This window comes from Neovison vison, chromosome 13 (genome assembly GCF_020171115.1).
Source record: "Neovison vison isolate M4711 chromosome 13, ASM_NN_V1, whole genome shotgun sequence".
In the NCBI taxonomy this organism is placed as follows: Eukaryota; Metazoa; Chordata; class Mammalia; order Carnivora; family Mustelidae; genus Neogale; species Neogale vison.
Window position 1 is genome coordinate 63,664,883 of NC_058103.1, and position 18,560 is coordinate 63,683,442.

At 45.9% G+C, this 18,560-nt stretch overlaps 1 protein-coding gene across 1 annotated transcript in view; it reads right to left on the reverse strand.

Annotated features, from left to right (window-relative positions):
* Nucleotides 1–7,605: 7,605 nt before the first annotated feature.
* NPAS3 (neuronal PAS domain protein 3) overlaps nt 7,606–18,560 on the reverse strand; it is an 840,213-nt gene continuing 829,258 nt past the window's right edge. The window contains exons 9-11 of the mRNA XM_044231862.1: nt 14,861–15,008; nt 11,264–11,388; nt 7,606–9,504 (exon numbers count right to left, since the gene is read on the reverse strand). Of these exons, the coding sequence (XP_044087797.1) occupies nt 8,108–9,504; nt 11,264–11,388; nt 14,861–15,008 (1,670 nt within the window). The 3' untranslated portion in view covers nt 7,606–8,107. The remainder of the gene's footprint in view (nt 9,505–11,263; nt 11,389–14,860; nt 15,009–18,560) is intronic.

Sequence of the window (18,560 nt, forward strand, 5' to 3'; positions counted from 1 at the left end):
GGCACAGATAAAACTCTAAAGTCAATAATTCATCAAGGGTATAATGGTTTTGTTTGGGGGAGGTGTGGGGGGGTCACATGGATATTACATCCTGTTTCTGACACTTCCGCTATAAATCTGAAAACTCCTTCCGTACAAGGAAGAGCCACCTCCTTACGCTCTGCTTTTTTTTTTTTTAAAGTAGCTTTAATAGTTTGCATACATTTTGAAAACCGAAACTAATTTTACTTTTCTAGAACAATTCTTTCAACACAGGAATGTAGTCTGAGTCATTCGTACTAGTGGATCTCGTGACTGCCAAATAGGGAGAGATGAACGGAAGGGTGAAAACAACTGTGCTTTGTTTCCAGAAAAGTACAGGACAGTTTTACACTAATTTCTTTGATTTTGATCCATGCAAGGGGACAAAGGGAGACAAAAGGAGGCCCCATCATTTTCGGAAAGTTGATGAGTCTGGCCTCATGATTCCTTCTTGAATTTTGAGTGGATGATTTTACTCATACATAGCAGGAGTCTTGGCATTTCTAACCCCATTCTGTCCCCATAGACGGGCTGATATGGTAATTTGTTCAGTTTTGCCCATTTCCTTTTCATGGTTGTTTTTTCCCTGCCTCAGCCCACTGGGACTTTTGTTGTGGATGTATTGTGTGCCAGAAAGCTTTCAGAGTCACCAGGGGCCAGGCTCACCTCTGCAGCAGGGCTGGAGGTGAAGTGGTCTCATGGAGCGTGTCAAGTACAATGAGAACGAGAAACGTGTTTTCACAGGGACAGGCTCTAGCTCACCTTCCATGCCTAATGAACTAGTGAACTTCTTTCTTTAAACTGCTTTTCACCTAAGCACATGGCAACATTACATGAGGGCCACACACATACAGGAGGTGGGAGACCTATCTTAGCAAAAGTTTGGGAAAAAAACCAAGGCATTCTGGTTGACCAGAAGCTCAAGATGAGATAACAGTTTGATCTGGCTGCTAAGAAAGTGACTGTCTTCTCAGGCTGTTTTAATTGAGAGCTCAGAGTCCTGGGCCACCTGGCTGGCTCAGTCAGTAGAGCATACAACGCTTGATCTCTCAGGGCTGTGAGGTCAAACCCCATGTTGGGTGTAGAATTTACTTAAGAAATCCCCCCCTGCCCCCAAAACAAACCTCAGAGTCGTGAGCAAGAGATGTACTGGGACTTCTTCCCATGTTGGCACCAAATCACACATGGAGATCTGTGATTGGCCTCAAGTGCCATATTTCAATAAGACCTCTTAGAGGTTGAATTATGTCCTTGAAAAAGTTATAGTTGTAACCCCCAATACCTCAGCATGTGATATTAATTTTATTTCCTTCTCATAATAAAATACTATAAATGTAATTAGTGAAGGTGCAGTCATACTGGAGTAGGGAGGGCCCATATTCCAGTAAGACTGGTGTCCTTATTGGAAGAGGAGAGACACAGTGGGGAGAGAATGCCATTTGAAGACCTAGAGACGCAGAGGGGGCAGATGGCCCGTGATGATGGACACAGAGATCAGAGTGATGAATCTACAAGTCACGGGGTGCCAAGGATTGCTGGATTGCTGGTAACTGCTAGACTCTAGGAAGAGCCTCTCCCTCAGAGCCTGCCAGAAGGAACCAACCTTGCTGGCACCTTAACATCAGGTTTCTAACCTCCAGAACTGTGAGAGAATAGACTTGTTTCCAGGCACTCCGTTTGTGGAAAGCAAGCAGCCCTAGAAAAGCAATACAGGCACCCTGACAAATTCTGATGTACCTGGAGAAGAGTGCCCAGCCTGGGGAAGACATCTGCCATAGAGCCACTGGAGGGACAGCTGGAACAGCAGGTGATGACCTAGAGAGTTACCGAACTCTGATGACCATCTGCATATTTTTGAAGGCCACTCAGAGAGCAGAGGGCTCCACTAAACTCCAGAGGCAAGATTGCAGCTCAGCCTCCTCTAAAAATTACAACTGTCTGATAGTGGGCTAGGAAGACCCTCACCACTAGAGTTAAGGAGACATGATTTCTACACAAGAGTTGCTAAGATTCATGGGATGATACCCGAATTTATAGCTCATCAGTGAGGATTTGTTATTAAATGGTACCTACTTGAAGATCTAAGACCATTTACTTGGTGGTCCGTGTCATGTGATGTCAAAGCCTACTAACTTGGCAACTGCTTGGGCTCCTTCTTCTAATTCCCTTCTCTATTTGATTTGCCTAATTTATTGCTGTATGTAGAATAGACTGTGTTATGGACACATACACACATCCTGCAGCCAACATTTATTGATGGCCAACTCTGTGCCAGCTGTATGGACTAATCAGGAAGGCAGGAATGAACAAACCTGTTGCTTTGCCCACTTTGCTATTCCTTTCTTGATAGAAACTCAAGCTATCCTGCCGTTACCACTTGGACATTTCTAGTGGAATACTTGCCTCTTGACAAGTTGTTTCATTTTCTTTCTTTCCTTTCTTCTCTTCCTTCCCTCATTCCCTCTTCCTTCCCTCCCTTCCTCTCCTTATCTTCTTTCCTTCCTCCCTCCCTCCCTTCCTTCTTCTCCCTCTCCCCTTCTTCATCTTACATGTCTTCACCCATCAGTGTTCTGCCGGTCTTTACTGAGCGTAGACTATCTGTGAGTTACTGAGCTAGGTACTAAGAGAGGACATGAAGATGAACAAGCCATTGCTTGTGTTCGTGGGGGTTTACCAAGTCAGCCCCCCTTCTTTATAATGATTTCTTAAGGGAGATGGGAAAGCAGGAGCAGTGAAGGCTGATCACTTACCTCAGCACACCAGAGTCATTTTGTAAGCCTGTTAGTGGTGATCATTCTTCAGGAATTATGCCCAAGAACAAGGTTTACCTTTTGTCACTATATGATATGAATGACTGGCCAAGGTAATTTTCTTTCTCTCCTAAGTCCTACACTCTTTCTACTTTTTGAACCTGGTTAATCATCATCTTAGCCTGAACAGACTATCTTCTAGGCTTCACAATATACATTAGGTTTTACCTTCGATGCAGCGCACAGATCTGGTTGACTTCAAATTGTTTTAAACGTGCTCAGTGTAAACCAGTTTTGTCTAGGAGTAGGCAAAGATGGGTCAGAATGCCAATCTGCAAGGACTAAAATCAGTTTCTTTATGCTTAGCTGATGCAAAGCTTCCCTCTTGTCCCACCTGCTGCCCTTTCTGAGATTTTCTTTTTTCCTTGTTCTTTATGGCCAGATAAACAAGTCTCAGTATGGGCTGGGAAAGAGAAGAGGCCGGGTGCAGAGAGCTGGCTGCAGATCCCTGTTCTGTCCATGACCTGCACGCCGGAGTCTCGACACATTGCCTGGCTGCCGGCCTGGCGAGGGAGAGGTCCTGCGCCTCTGGGAGCTCCCGGCCCTGGCTTGGCTGCCAGCCCCGTGGCCAGGGAGGCGGCAGAGCTTCCTGTCTGTAGTACTGAGCCCAGAGCTCGCTTGCTCTCTTTTGGGCCCAGAGAGGTTTTTCATTTCATTAGTGACATATTTTAGCATTGGTGGGTACAAATAAAGGCCAGGGAACTTGCTAATACTAAGGGAGGCTTGAGCTTGGGTAAGAATCCAGGATTTCCACTACTTCTACTACAGATGCTTCAGGATTTCTTCCCATCCATCCCTGGCCAGCTTCTTTTCAACTCTTATTGCCGCTACCTCCAGATCACAGGGCTGTAGCGGTGTCCAAGAATAAAGTGTTATGGCCAACAGACATTGCCACCAGGCAACAGAGGTTCAGCCCTAGTACCACACTGCTATAAGTGCCCCTCTGCCTCTGCAGTTCCTTCCCTATGGAAAGTTCTGGAAGCAATCACTAAGGGCCAATGTCCGCAGCGCCTACCAGACTGAATACCTTGGGGGGGCTGCCTTCAGCCCTCACTCCCTTCAGGATTAAGCTTCCAGGTTCAACAGTGTTTTGACTTACTCTATTCTGACTCTCAGAGCAAAAGAGAAAGAAACCTTGGAAGAGTGTTGGGAGAACCCAATTCAGCATTCTTCCTTACCTTCTCCCTATTTCACATTTTCAAGTATTTATTTCAAGGACCTGTAGAGGGCACCATAGAGAAACGGAGGGCCCCACAACCTTAACCACGTTTCCAGGTCTGCTGATCTGACGCAAGCCTCCATTAGTAAAAAGCACCCTCAAACTGGCAAAGGTCATGGAAGGCTTAAACTAGGGAATGACCTTTACAACAGTTGGTGGTTCTCCGACAAAACCGTTTGCCTTTTGCTTCGGCTCAACCCATTCCCCGCTCTTCCTTGTCTAGAGAGCACAGAATTAACAGGAGACCCATCTGTATCCTTCTCTGAGAGATAGCAAGCTAAAGTTTTCTTTCTTTTCTTTTCTTTCTTTCTTTTTTTCTTTTTTTTTTTTTTTTGTTAGCCAGCTAACCTGCCTTCAAACGTGACAGGCTGTAGGCTGTGCGTTGACCTAACTAATAACACAGCCCGACCAGGACTTACTCTGTCTAGAGAAAGAAAATACATATTTAGTATAAAGAGAAGATATAAGCAATGGAACGGTTGGTTATACATTATAGATTATAATAAATGAAAATATCGAGTGCATTTTCCATGATTAATGGGTGAAAACTGTCATCACGTACCATGCATTAATCAAGAAAAAATGCACACTTCCCATAGTGGTTAACGTGCAGGCCCATTGTTCAACTTTGATAATGTGCATAATATGCTTAGTATGACAATGAGTTGGGGTAGCTGAAAATTTAGGATGGTTGCAAGTTTGGTGTAGTATTTGGATTAGCATCTTAATCTGTGCCTTGTCGGCCTCATTGCGACACAAGCTATGCATTTTTTTTTTTCCAAAACTAGCAAAAATACAGATGCATCTTTTTTTTTGGTAACTTTTTTTTTAAATCAAGAGTAATGACCAAGGTACCTGCTTAAACAAATACTACCAGCATTCATTAGTTAGGATGGTTACATGTAAAAGAAATGATGCGAGATAGTAACAAATTCAAGAGAAGTTTATTATGAAAATGGCACCTGCGGATGAAAAAATTAAGTTACATAAAGACAACCATGTGTGTGACATGTATGAGAATCTACAAAAGTATAAAAAGAACCCTGTTGTAAATGAAGTATGTACATTTCTGATTTGCAGCATTATCAATGGTCAATGAAAAAAAAATGTTTCAAAATAAGCCAGGCACTCAGGAAGTTAGGTCCGGTTAGCTTCACACAAAACAAATGTACCATAGCTGTCGCTTTGTAATGTTTTAATTTTTTTTATATATATTGTAGAGTTGGTAACACTGCTAAGATTTTTTACGAACAGAATATCCCTTTCCCCATTATTCAGCTACTTGGCACCAGTCTCCTCATAAAAGTTTTCATATATTTGTACAAGAAATAGTTAAAAACACAGACACAGTCTTCACAGGTAATGAAGTGTTTTTTTTTTTTCATTTTGTAATTTTAAACACTATGGATTTAGACAGCAGCTGTGATTATCTGTTAGTTTAAATCACCAGAAATCATTTTGACACAACACAGAAACATTTATAAAAGAAAAAAAAAAAAACAACAACAGCTGTCTAGCTGTTCTTTGTAGCTGATAGGTGCATTCCTTTGATTGTTCAATAGCTAGAGTAGAGCTTCCAAAATTAATCTTTAAATATCCTGACTGGCCTTCTTCACTTTCGAAACCTCCTTAAATCCTTCAAGTAAGCTCACTGGTAAAATTTGTGGCGTTTTGCTTTGTTTACTTATTATTCCACAGTGATGTGGGCCCAACTCTCGGAATCAAAGGTCCTAGAGGAAACCACTCAACACAGTGATATTCAAAGGACAGCCGAATTACAGTATTAGCATTGCACACATAAACAAATATATAGGACAATTCTATATTCCATTATCCCCTCCCCTTTTGTTTTTAAAAAGTGTTGGTTGACCTTTGAAATAATTTTCTGTCTCACTGGTTAATTGCTTTGTATGTATTGCTCCATCAGCCAACCTGGAAGGAAACCAAAGAAAAGCACCCACTGCTTATATAGGTAGAGCACAAGGGACTCTGGGAATGTTAACAACTGAGGCTATATGGCATCAATTTATTTAATATATCTGAGCAGTATTCTTCAGTGCTTCGTGGTGCACTCCAGAAGAAAAAGTCATACCCAGAACTCCACTGTGGGAAAAAAATGGCTCCATTAACCTTGAGCTAGTTAAGAGTCTTTTTATCTCTGAGAATGAAGAAGATTTTGGAGAAGGGACGGGTGGGGGAGGGGAGGAGAGCTAGGGAAGGAAAAGGGGAAAGGAGAGGGAGGGAAAGAAAGGAAGGGTCGGGAGAATATACACCAGCAAAGCAACAGCAGGAATTTTAAAAAGTGGAACGGAAGATTCACAGACAGTAGAAGCAGCTTAGGGTGACATTACGGAGGAAGGCCACCACACAAAACTCACTAACCCCCAAGAATCACTGATTCACTAGGACTGTAGGAATGGGACTGGTCCACTCCGGACTAGAGATAGAGCACAGAGAAGACAAAGGACAAAACAACTACATTAGCTTAGTATATACTGCATATAGCAACACACATTGAAACTGCAATGGGACTGACAGCCAAGGACACGTACACATTGCACACATTACAGTTCTCACATCTGTTATTAGATGCCTTAAAAACAGCTGCCAAAGATGGAGTGGAAGAAGAATTTATACTTGACAGTCATTTGGAGTGTTTGACACTACACTGATTTCTGGCAACAAAGACAAAATAGGAGATTTTTTTTTCTTTTTCTTTTTTTCTTTTTTTTTCCTTTTTTTTTCTCTTTTTTACTTAATGTGCGGTTTTCAGTTGCAGTTATCTGTTTGAAGCTTATTAACCCATTCTTTAGTTTTAAACCGTACTGGTTTCCACCTAGAAAGAAGAGAACCAAAGGGGAAAAAAAATGTCATCAAATCAAATCAGTCCCCCAGAATACAACCTTCCTTTTTTTTTTTTTTTTTGTAGCAAGAAATGAAAAAAAAAATTAAAAACATGTTAAATATCTTTTCCTTCTTTTACTCTGAAGTGTTACTGAAGTTGTAAAAATTAGCCTCAGTTAGACTGAGAAAAGGAAAAAGAAACAGCTCAAAAAAAGGCAGTATGTATCTAAACTGCTCCTCAATTCAGTTTGATTGAGTTTTCCAAAAGCCCCTTTAAAAAGGGCTTTACTGACCCATTAAATTTAATGTGAGGCTATGTTTGTTAGTTGGGAGGTAAAAAATTTTAAGTCCTGCAGCAAACGTTAATGAGGGCTTTGTCTTAACTAACCAAGGAGACTGCAGCAGCGGACTCCAGACCAGGACAGAACACATTTTTTTTTTTTTTTTTTTTCCCAAAACCCAGCCCAGGAGCTGCATTTTGTATGAAGACATTACAGATTAATAAATGATAGCACCATGGTTTTAGAAATTAAGTTAATGTTTCAGTAATTAACATTTAGTCCAACTTTTTTTTTTTTTAACATTCTAGTCACAGGCCAGAAATTAAGTTTAAGAACCCAAATTATTTTTATGTGCAAGTAAGAAAATCTTAAAATCTTAACCATAAAAAGAGAATTAAATTCTGCATAAAATTCTAAAATACTATCCCCCTATTTTTTTTTTTTTTTAAAGGAATTAGGAACCAAAACAAAACAAAAGAAAAACCACCCCATTTCATTTGACTTAGTCAAACAGGGCACATTGTTTATGCTTGTCTCTTTCAATCTTGATCATATCAAGATCTTGCTGAAGAAACCCCATGGTTGTCACTTGAGAAATCTCTTGACCACAAGACTGAGTATTCTATGGCAGAGGCATATGCACATTAAAGACATCTTAATAAAGATGCAAAGGAAAGCAAAACAACCCAACACACATCTCAGAAGAAGACAAAATGGCAGGCAACTGGTCATCTGACTCTCTGAAGGCAAAAAATAAACATATCTTTACAGGAAAGAATAAGTCAAGTTAAAGAAAGAGGGGGTGGGACGGGGGCCGTCGTGGTGAGAGAGGACGCTGACCTGCTCGAATTCAAAGTGCTAGAATTAAAAGGTCTAAACGAAAACGCAGACGATGCCTCCGGGCGGAGCCCTGGCCCGCGCTGGGCGGCGCCTCAGTCCTCCTTGCGCTCCAGAGTCTGTGCCGCGTGGATGCCGTTGCTGTAGACGGGGAAGGGCAGCGTGGAGAAGAGTCCCTCGGCCGTGGTGAACACGTTGCCGGCGGGCATCTGCGTCAGGCTGGCGGCGCTCACGGCGCCCCCGAACGGTCCCGACATGTTGAGCCGGTGCACGTGGTGGTAGAGCATCTCCATGGGCGTCTTGGGGTCGAGGCCGAAGCCGGGGCTGTTAACGTCCACGAAGTTAACAGCGTGCGCGTTGGGCAGCAGGTTGCCCTGCATGGCCAGGGTCACCTCTGCGGGCGCATAGCGGATGGTGCCGGTGGTGTAGACCCTCTGCGCGGCCGTGCTGGTGGCGGCCAGGGTCCCCGTCACCCTGTGCACCAGCGGGAGCACGACGTTGCCCGCCTGCAACCTCTGCAGCGCCTCCAGGTCCCCAGTGTACAGCAAGGAGTTGGACGCGCTGGGGCCGCCCCCGCTGCCGCCGCCCCCGCTGCCGCCAGCCCCGCCCCCACTGCCGCCCCCGCCGCCACCACCGCCCCCGCCGCCCCCGGGGTGCTTGTCCCGAGGGGACGCCGAAAGGGGGGGCGACAGCGGGTCGGAGGCGACGGGGGCCAAGGCCGAGGTGGCCGAGGCGCCGAACTGAGTCTTGCGGGCGGCAGCGCCGTCGGCGCCCGGCGGGGTGAGGACCGAGTCGGGGATGGCCACATGCAGCCCCCCGCCGCCCCCGCCGCCCTGCGGGGACGGGAAGTGCTCGGAGCTGGGGGGCTTGGTCATGCTGTAGGGGGACTCGTTCCTGGAGATCTCCCGGTTGGGCGGGTAGTTCCAGATGCTGCTGTCGTTGTCGAAGTTGATGGGTTCCGAGATCTCCGTCTTGATCTTGAGCACCGAGGCACTGTTGGGGGACGACAGCAGCCGCGGGGGCTCCACGAGGCCCGCGTCCAGGCCGCCGGGGCTCGACGCGCTGGACAGGCGCCGGCGGCTGGCGCTGCCGCCCTTCTGCCGTTTCCGCCTCTTCTTGCGCTTCTGGTGCTTGCTGGAGGCCTGCGCGCCCGCCTCGCCCGCGCTGTCCGAGTCCTTGGCGCTGTCGGACGTGAGGGACTCGCAGTTCTGCAGCCGCAGGTCGGACTCGCTCTCCACGTAGCGCTCCACCTTGATCTGCATGGGGCCCAGCGCGCCGAAGCTGTCCTCGCCCGCTTTCGGGTTCTCAAAGTCCGAGTGCTCGAAGCTGTCGTCGCTGTCGCGGCTGTCCGGGTTGCTGGAGCTGTGGCCGTCGTCGTTGCAGTTCATGTCGTTGTCGCACGCGTTGCCTGACTTCTTCCTGTCGGGTTCCGGGTCTTCGCTGTTCTCGGACTGGTTACCCTTCTCGTCGGACTTGGAATTCTCGTTGTCCTCTGTGTGGGGCCAGTGGCCGGAGGTGGCATTGGGGAGAGAAGAGACCAAAGACATCAAATTAGCAGGGCAGGACCCATGTCCCCCTGCGGGGGTGGGGTGGGGTGGGGAAGGGTGGGGATGGGTGGGGTGTGGCAGGGCTAGGGAGGTGTGTTGCCCCACCTGAGCTGCTCCCCGACCTTAGTCATCTAAAGCCTGGGCTTTCTCTCTCTCTCTCCGGGGGCGTCTATTAGCTGGGCCTTTACTCCGAGTGTGGTCGGTAGACCAGCAGCACTGGTATCACCTGGATGCTTGTTACAAATGCACAATCTCAGCTTTTCACCCAGGCCTGCTAAATCAGATTCTGTATTTGAACAAGATCCCCAGGTGATCGTTTGGCATATTAACATTGGAGAAGTCCTACAAAAATATTCAGGGCGTCAGAGTCAATAACCTGGAATAAGACATTAGTGACACAGAAAAATGATGGTATGCAAGGTGACTTTCTACAGAGGTCTGCAACCCTCCGTGAGTGAATATTTGTTCATTATTGAAAACCACACTCCTAATTCCTGAAGTTATTTTTCTCTGTAGTGCTTAGCCATGCAGGGAATCAGACGGTGCTTATTTTTATTGACTTTGATCTATTCCCGCAACTAGAATATAGGCTCTGTGGGGGCAGGTCGTGGAACTGTCGTCTTTTTTTGTTTCCTGCTCCCGCACCACACATAGATGAGCAGAGCCTGTCTATTCTAGAACTTCTGCCCTACTAAAGAACTTTGAAATGAATTCGGCTTAGGATAAGAAAACAGTCAAGATCCTCTGTGCTTTGGCATCTCCTCCTGCTTCCCTGATGTCCAGGATAGAGGGATATGGGCATACAAGCCTGGAGAGCAGGTGCCCTAGGGATGGAGAATGGTGGTGGGCAACCCCTAGCCATCTGGCACATTAGAGGGAGAATAGATTTCCCCAATAACGCAGCTTAGGAGACTTAAGGAAGATGCTGAGTTTATGGCTCTGCTGTGGTGCTTTTGGATGGCAGCCTAGACTAGAACCTCGGGCAAACTGTGGAACTACTTCATTTCCATAGAAGAGGTTGGATTAGAAGAGGTTTAGGAGTCTCTGAAGCTGTAAGATTCTGTGAGTTCTGTGCTCCTCCCCGGCTCTAACTGTGTCTGTGGAATGGGAGGTGGGGATTGGAGGCAAAATAAATTTTTAAATTAACTTTCTTTTGCCCCAGAGAACTACTAGTAAGTCTACTTTCCAAAGATTCATTCACCAATGCCATTAAGTATCCCGCTTTGGAGGCTCAACCCCAGCTTGGCAAGGGTGTGAATATCTGGGGCTGAAAGATGCAGACTGTCTTAGATGTTACTGTTTAAAGAGCCCAACTCTAGCTAGGGGGTCGGGGCGGGACTCCTTCTGTGTGGCCAGTGGAGGGCCGACATGGAGCGATTGCTAAATCAGTCAGTCTCTATTTGTGTATAGAAAGCATGTACACACGCATATGTGTACATATACATTACACACACATGCACATATAGACACCACGTACGTGTATATATATATACATCTATATGTGTGCACAGATGTATATAGGCAGTACGTAAACACACACACGTGTGGTGAAAGAGACTCCGTTTCAGCTCAATGTGACCTATGTCTCTGTACCCATGGAACTGGAACCGTCGCTCTGCTCCAAGGGCCACCCTGGGGCCACCGCCCACCCCTCGCGTTTGGACAGGCAAGCCGTGAGCGCAGAACATGGAGAAGGAGGAATACCTGTAATACCTGAGGTATCTTTAGAGTCTGATTCAGAGTCGGATGTCTCCGAAGATTCCGACGTTTTCTCAGGCAGGTGGGGGAGCTGTGCGATATCCATGGGTGTGTCCTTGTATTCAGGATTACTGCAGGGGGGAGGGAGGCACTCATCAGGAGGGCAGACACCCATTCTCGATGGTCTGCTGTGGACCATCTTCTCCCCACTCCCTGGCCCTAAGTGTCTGGAGTTGAGAGAGTTTAAAAGCCACCGCGAGAAAGCGTTTCCCAGACTTGTGTGGGAGCTGGGATTTTGCGCACTGTGGCTACAGCTGCACCCCGCTACAACGGCTGAACACCCACGTGCCACAGGAAAGCCCCTAAAAGGCTTTTAAATAATCAGGGAGCACTGGGGGCCGGAGCACTGTGCTGCTTGACATTTGTCCCAGTTGAACACCTGGGGACAGAGGGAAAGTGAGAAGTACCCTCAGCTCAGTCTGCCCATGCCTCCTGGTGTGCCCTGTCATCTCTTGGGCTCCTAAGGAGTCCATTGCCTCAGTGCCCTCATCTTGGTTCCTTGATGGAGCTTCTCAGCTGTTCTGAAGGCTCTAAAGTGACTGGGGGTGGGGGAGGTCGTGTGCTGAGCCCTCGGCGCCTAACGATCTGACAGACGCACAGGTGCACCTCGGGATGCATGGATTATGGCTACTGAACTGTCAACACACCCATTACAATCACATTTTCAGCCGCTCATGTGGTGTACACCTGTGGCTTGTTAAGCTGGGACTCTGATTGCAGTGGGGTGAGTCCCAGTGTGAAAGAGGCCCTAACAGAATGGATCTAACCCCGTTTGCACAAATGGGCTTAATTTTTGTTCTATTTTTAATTCAGAAAGAGGGCTCTTCTGGCAAAGAGAGTTGCGTTCGGTCAGTTTGAGTTGGTTATCTTCTAGAAATGCCCCTTGAAGGCCAGCCCAGTGAATGAGCAACATGGGCTCCTGTCATCTCAAGACACAAGGAGAGCCCCTTTCCTTGAAGTAGGAAAAGGCTTCTTCTACCCTACCTGGTGGCTGGCCAATGTCCCTTACAAGGGACGATCATAGATCCGTTTGCTAATCTCTAGTGAAATGCCGATATCAAAGAGACATGGTTTCAGTAGCTACTCTATAATGGTCGGTGTTGCTGGGAGGGTTAATTCACTAAGATGGATAGTCAGGCATTTACGCCATAGTGTGAATTAGCTTCAGTGGCAGAGCTTTCAACAATCAGATGAGACTAATGGGGGAGACAGTGGCCTTAGCACTTAAGCAGTCTCTGAACACTCTGGAGTCTCTGATTCTAGCAACACATGAGGGAACAGGAAGAAGAGCAGTAGAGGAGTGTTCATTTTGGACCAGGGAAGGAGAGGCCTGAATGGACCCGGAAGTGAGGGATTCTGAGGAGGACGAGGTGGTATGAAAATATCGCTCAGGGAAGAACAAAGGACAGGAGTGTGAGAGAGAGAAAAAAAAAAACTTCAGTAAGTTGCTCTTTTGCTAATATTTAGTAGTTGCTATTTTGCCAAGGCCATGTCCTTTTCTTCTGGATCTTTAGCTTATAGACGTGATGCCGATGAACAGATGACATGGTGCAGTTTCCTTGGCTAATGCCCATCTGTACTGATCTCCTTCACAAGTCTTTGGTCACCCAACTTGTAGCCTTTTATTATTGAACTCACGGTGAGTCTTTGGGTCAGCTGAGATAGGTCTACCATGTTTGAGATCGAGGTTCTTGAGCCTGAAAACTGGTCTTCCATCCTCTCCCTATGGAGTTAGGTGGATGACAATCACCAGACACTTAGGAGTGTGTATCATTTGAACCCAGGCTAGATAAGGGTGTTGACCCCCAACTTCATGGACTAACCTCTTCTTAACCCATCTTATTGCCTCCATTTGGGGGCAGAGTAGGAAGTCATGGGACCAATGAGGCAGAAAGATCCAGACCAAAAGAAATCTCCCTGAATGGGAGGGGCAAGCACATGGATGACTTCAGTACCCTATGTGACCTCAGCGCAGGGGACAGATGTCTTCTAGTCTGTGGTGTCTCTGTTACTAATGCCTGCTTTCCGGTAGTAATGGGTCTCTTTGGCACAACACCATTTTTGACCAGCCAAAGGGTGTTAATGCCACAACACCTTATTCCATTTTCTCTCTGGCATGTGAGTTCTTATAACCTGCATTACACAACGCCATCGTTCCATAAACATCTTGGCGAAAGGATTCCTTGAAGTCAGAACCCATCTTGAGCATATCACAAACACGGGAAAGTTCGCATGAAAGTCAGGCCTCCGAGAAAGGCACACAAAATACACATACTTGGACTTTTAGACAGAATTAATGTAGAGGAGAAGAGGTCAAAGAAGGAAAAAGAAAGTAGATAAATGAAGACTGTTTTAAGTGGTGCACATTAAGGCCCTCTCTAGAGCAATAATCGTTAGTGTCTGATTGATATGTTATTGGTAGCAAGCACTTTCATGCCTCCGAGTCATCACCAACGCACACTAACACACTCGGAAGCGTCAGTGTGCCGATGAGCCACGGTTGTCAGCATCTCAGCCCTCATTTGGCTGTCTCCCAGAAAAATGGGATTCAGGTACTCCCTGTCTAGATTATCAGCCAAAGGGCACCAACTTCCATTCAGAAGACCTACTGGAAGCTTTCCTATTCAGACCATGTGGGGGTCCAGAGTGGTGGGTTTTGGCCAAGAGAAGCCCCAAACTGGAATGACGGCAGTGGGACACAGCCAAGCTGTGAGCCTCCTGATAGTTTCAGGACAGGATAGGTGGAAAACCTCCTGGAAATTTTGCCCGCAGAAGCAGACCACCTGGGCTGTTGGTCTTGGTTTCCTTTTTGCTTGTTTGACTCCAAAGGTGGGAGGCAGAAGGGGAAGAAGAGAGAAATGGGGCCATGGACTAGAATTTAGAGAGCTGCTGAACCTAGCCACATTTATGGGTGTCAATCTGAGGGTGCATTAGAATAGCAGTAAAACTAGACTGAGGCCACGTGGCATCGGGCACAAGGAGATGGTGTTCATTTATTCACTGATATTGCCCTGATTTTGGCAAAGCAGTTTCCTTGGCTTACCAAAACCTGAAAGCCAAGGGAATCCAATGTGGTATAATATGCTTAAGATTTCCAGCCTGGGATACAGGTGGGATAAACTGAACCCATGTCCCCATGCTCTTTAGCTTAATTTTCTCAAGGATTGGAGTGCATGCATGCAAGTTTATGGGGTGGAGAGAAGCAGGTGCTTCTTGAATGCATCATCTGTAGGCAGAAGTCTATCTTTTTTTTTTTTTTTTCCTAGCCTGAACATTTGTGGGGGAAACCAAAGCAGCTTCTCAGAGCTGCCCAAATGTTGACAGACCAAGAATTACTGAAAATGTTGTGAATGTGCCCCGAAGGTCCCCTCCACCATAGCTCTGATCTTTTCCTATTCCTTTGAGTCTTGTGGAAGGAAAAGCAGAATTTCCACATAATTCCACACCAGATACTGCCAAAAGATAATAAAACATGTCAGCTATTAACCACGGGCTGCATATTTTATAACTGACACAGAAATGAGAAAGAATTAGAAAATATACCTAAGAAGATAATTCACCCAGATGATATTCTTCTCATTTGCGTTCTTGGCATTAATAGCTATGGTGGCACTAGACTGTATCCAAATATATCCTCCGTTCTTCTGCATCCAGCGGTAGTACTTCGTCACACACTGGCCCTTATTCAGCACTGGGGGCAAAAACAAAACAAAAACACAAGGCATTGCGTATTAAGACAGGGACCAAATGATTATCATCTCGGCAAAACGGCGAGCTTAGAAGGGGGGGGGTCCCTCGCTAAGCCAGGGGTGCCCTTCTGTAAGCTTAATGTAGAATGCCATTAGCAGGACAAATAAAATCAACAATTCAGTGGAGCGAGGGTTACTAGCATTTGGAGCAAGACTTGATTCCGTTCTGGGCAATCATGGTGTGAAAGGAAGAATAAAAGGACTACGAATCTTGTTGGCTCCCAGAATACCTAATGTGGTGTGGATATTGTCAATGGGTTTGACGTCAGACGCTAACAAAGGAAAATCTGTATGTGATTTATTCATAGCTGCGAGGTAGATCTCTTTGAGATCCCGGATATTTGAATGGTTCCGAAGACACTTTACCCCCTGTCTTTGATCATTTCACCTCAGTGCAAGCAATACCAACCAGTGTCCCCATATATCTGCTCCTTTTGATCTTGCCGAGCAGAATTTATAGTCCGCCTATGAACGAAATTTACATTGGTCAGTCAGGGGAGATTCTGGTGAGACTTCACTGACTGTTGGAGCAAAAGAAATCCCCCAACCAAGTCAGAGAGAAACCCTGGCCTAAGGGAGGCACAGAATTGACTTGGCTAGAGCCAAATGGAGTGACAGCTCCACACAGCCTCTGAAATATGGCCCCAAATGAAGGAACAAGTAAAAACAATCAGTAATGTGAAACGGTGCCATTAAATACCCACTGAAGGAGAGCTTTAAAATGCAGATGTTAAAAATGATACTTTAACCAAAATCTTGCCAAGTTGAAATTGATTTGATTTGTATCTGGGTACTCCTGAGCTAGTAAAAGGGGAAAGTGCAGTAAATCATCCCCTGAAATAAAGTGCCATGGAAAGGAATGGTTTAAAAGGATGCCGGAAACGTGCAAAACCCGCTGTTTTGACTTGGCTAGGGATCGCGGCAACTCCACACCCCCGGAAAGCGCGCCAGGCGCTTGGCCACTAGAGGGCAGTGTGCACTCGTCCACGTTGCCCACTTTTTGGCATGTCCTTGTCTCCGTCTGCTAAAATGAAAAACCTCTAACTGCTGTAATAAATTTGGCTAAATTAGCTGCTAAATGGTTATCTCAAGTAATATGTATTTGCATTAATCATCTTGCTCTAAACCAGAACAAGCCAGAGTCCTAAAGACGTAGTAAATTCATATTGTCCATTTAATTACGGCTAATAAGTGCTTCATATACAATAGTTTCATGAAGTACATTTTGATTTTTTTTTTGGGGGGGGTGTTGGATGGGTAAGGGGAAGTCACTTTGGAAAAGAGCCGTGTTTTAAGGCTGTGGAAGCTCATCCCGTCACGTCCGAGCCGCTCTTCGTGGCTCAAAAAGTGATCCAAGGACCCCCTCCGCATCTTAGGTCCGGAAACCTAGAAGCTCCAGCGCTTGTCACCCCTTCTCCCTTCGCGCCACGACGCGCTCAACGCGTGGTTGTAAAATTTAATAATTATGCCTTCGCAGTTGCTTGAGAAAGATTTGCTTTGACGAGGGCTTCCCATAGTGGCCAGCTCTGTTCTGAGACTGTTCAGTAGTTTGGGGTATTTTTAAGGCCCGGAACTGTCATCTTCTCTCGGCAGCGAGGCTCCACAGGTAGCATTGTATTCTCCTTTTGTAGGCGATTGTAAGTTCTGCCATTCTGCATGCATGGCTTCCCAGGCTACAAAACTGCGTGGTGAAGCTGAGAGCGGCAAAGTACTCAGTCTGCCATACAGCTCTTCTGTCAAATCGTTGTTGCATGCAACAAGACGTGCTTCTATTCAAATCCTCTCAACCTGGTTAACTGTTAATAGAGGGAGGGACGCCGGAGGAAATTCTGCCCACTGTTTTCACCCAGGGAAACGTAGAGCGCCCCCAGTGGTGGCTGGTGGAAGGTTCTGTCTGCCGTTGTCTCTGGACTGAGGGATAATTGCAAATATCTAGTGTTTTATTTATCTATTTATTTATTTATTTTTGCTTTTTATTTTAATTTTAATTTTATTTTTTTCCAATTTATTTATTTTCAGAAAAACATTATTCATTATTTTTTCACCACACCCAGTGCCCTCTAGTGTTTTTAACCAGGGCAAAGAGACGAAGAGGCCGCTCTTGGACGCTCACGTGAAGAAAACGCTGAGATGGCAGGTTAGCCAGATCGGCCCAGCCCGGCTGGGGATTCCGGACTGGACTCTGACTGTATATAGGCAAAATTAAAAAAAAAAAAAAAAATTACCCCCAGGTTACAGTGCATAGAAAGGGGAGAAGTGAGAAAGGAATTCTAAAGTTAGATTAGAATTGGCAGAATCAACATAAAAATCCACACCCCTATTCCTTATAATACTTTCTCTTGCTTAAAAACAAGAAAGAAACAAAATCTCAATTCTGAAATGCACAGCGAGTAAAACATCTGGCTCCTTGGTGAGCTCCATGTATGTGCCATGAAAGGGGCTGCAAGACTGATGTGGTGTCGTCTCTTGGAGTTAAGGCGATATGACTCTGTTTCCTGAGAATAAATACAGATTTATTAGGGCCCAATAATACAGTCTTCCTCATCATGCAGGCCAAGATGATGGCCTCGCTAGCAAGGAGAGGCTAGGCTCTCTTTAGCAAAGACAGGAGTCTAACTGGGATAGGCAGGCTTGGTAGGTCTCTGTGTGAGGAAGTGGTTGTGGAAGGACCGCTGAGGAAGGGGACCCCCTCGGGCTTCTTGGGGTGTCAGGCAGCTACTTGTGTGTCTTGACTTGCTGTGGAGAATGCCACAGAGCAGGTCTGGGAGCCCAGCGCGGTCGGCTGAAGAAAGCAAATTTCACCAGTTCCATTCATTTGCCCTGGGCCAGCGTGACAAATGACTCCTAAGAGGTGAAGGCACGTTCTGGCCTAGACACAGATCTCCGCTCTTTTCTGAGGACTACTGTTCTCTGAACGTGACCTCCACGTGTCAGTGGGAAGCCAGACAGGGAGAGAGAAGGTGCCGAGTTAGCTCCCACTACAGCAGGAAATGGGGACCAAAATATTGCCCTCGTTGTTTTTGTTTTCCAGGAGGTCCCATAAGAAGAAGTCACAATGGAATTTTGCTTCTTTTAACATGAACAAGGACTCATTTTTGCTTGGGGCTCCAGAATATAAATTTATGACTTTGGGATGAAGCTTCGTTCTTTAAAAAAAAAAAAAAAAAAAAAAAAAATCATACTGGCAAATCAGTTGGATCATTCCAGCTGCGCCAGAGGCAGGATCTGACAGCTTTTCCTGAGCTCATGTGGTCCTAATCAGCTCAAGAAGAAAAGCCACCTTGGTGCCAGTTTGAAAGAGATTTTTAGTTTGTAATAAATTAGACAACTTGAAAAAAACACAAAAACTTTTCCAATTCGCTTTAATCCAGTGGCTGTTGTTTTTATTTGTGAGTTTTAGCTTTAGATAATGGAGAAAATGAGAGAAGGTGTCAGGCAATTTCTTAAAATCCCCTTTGTGGGGAAAATCTGAAAAAAGCACGTTGTAACTTACT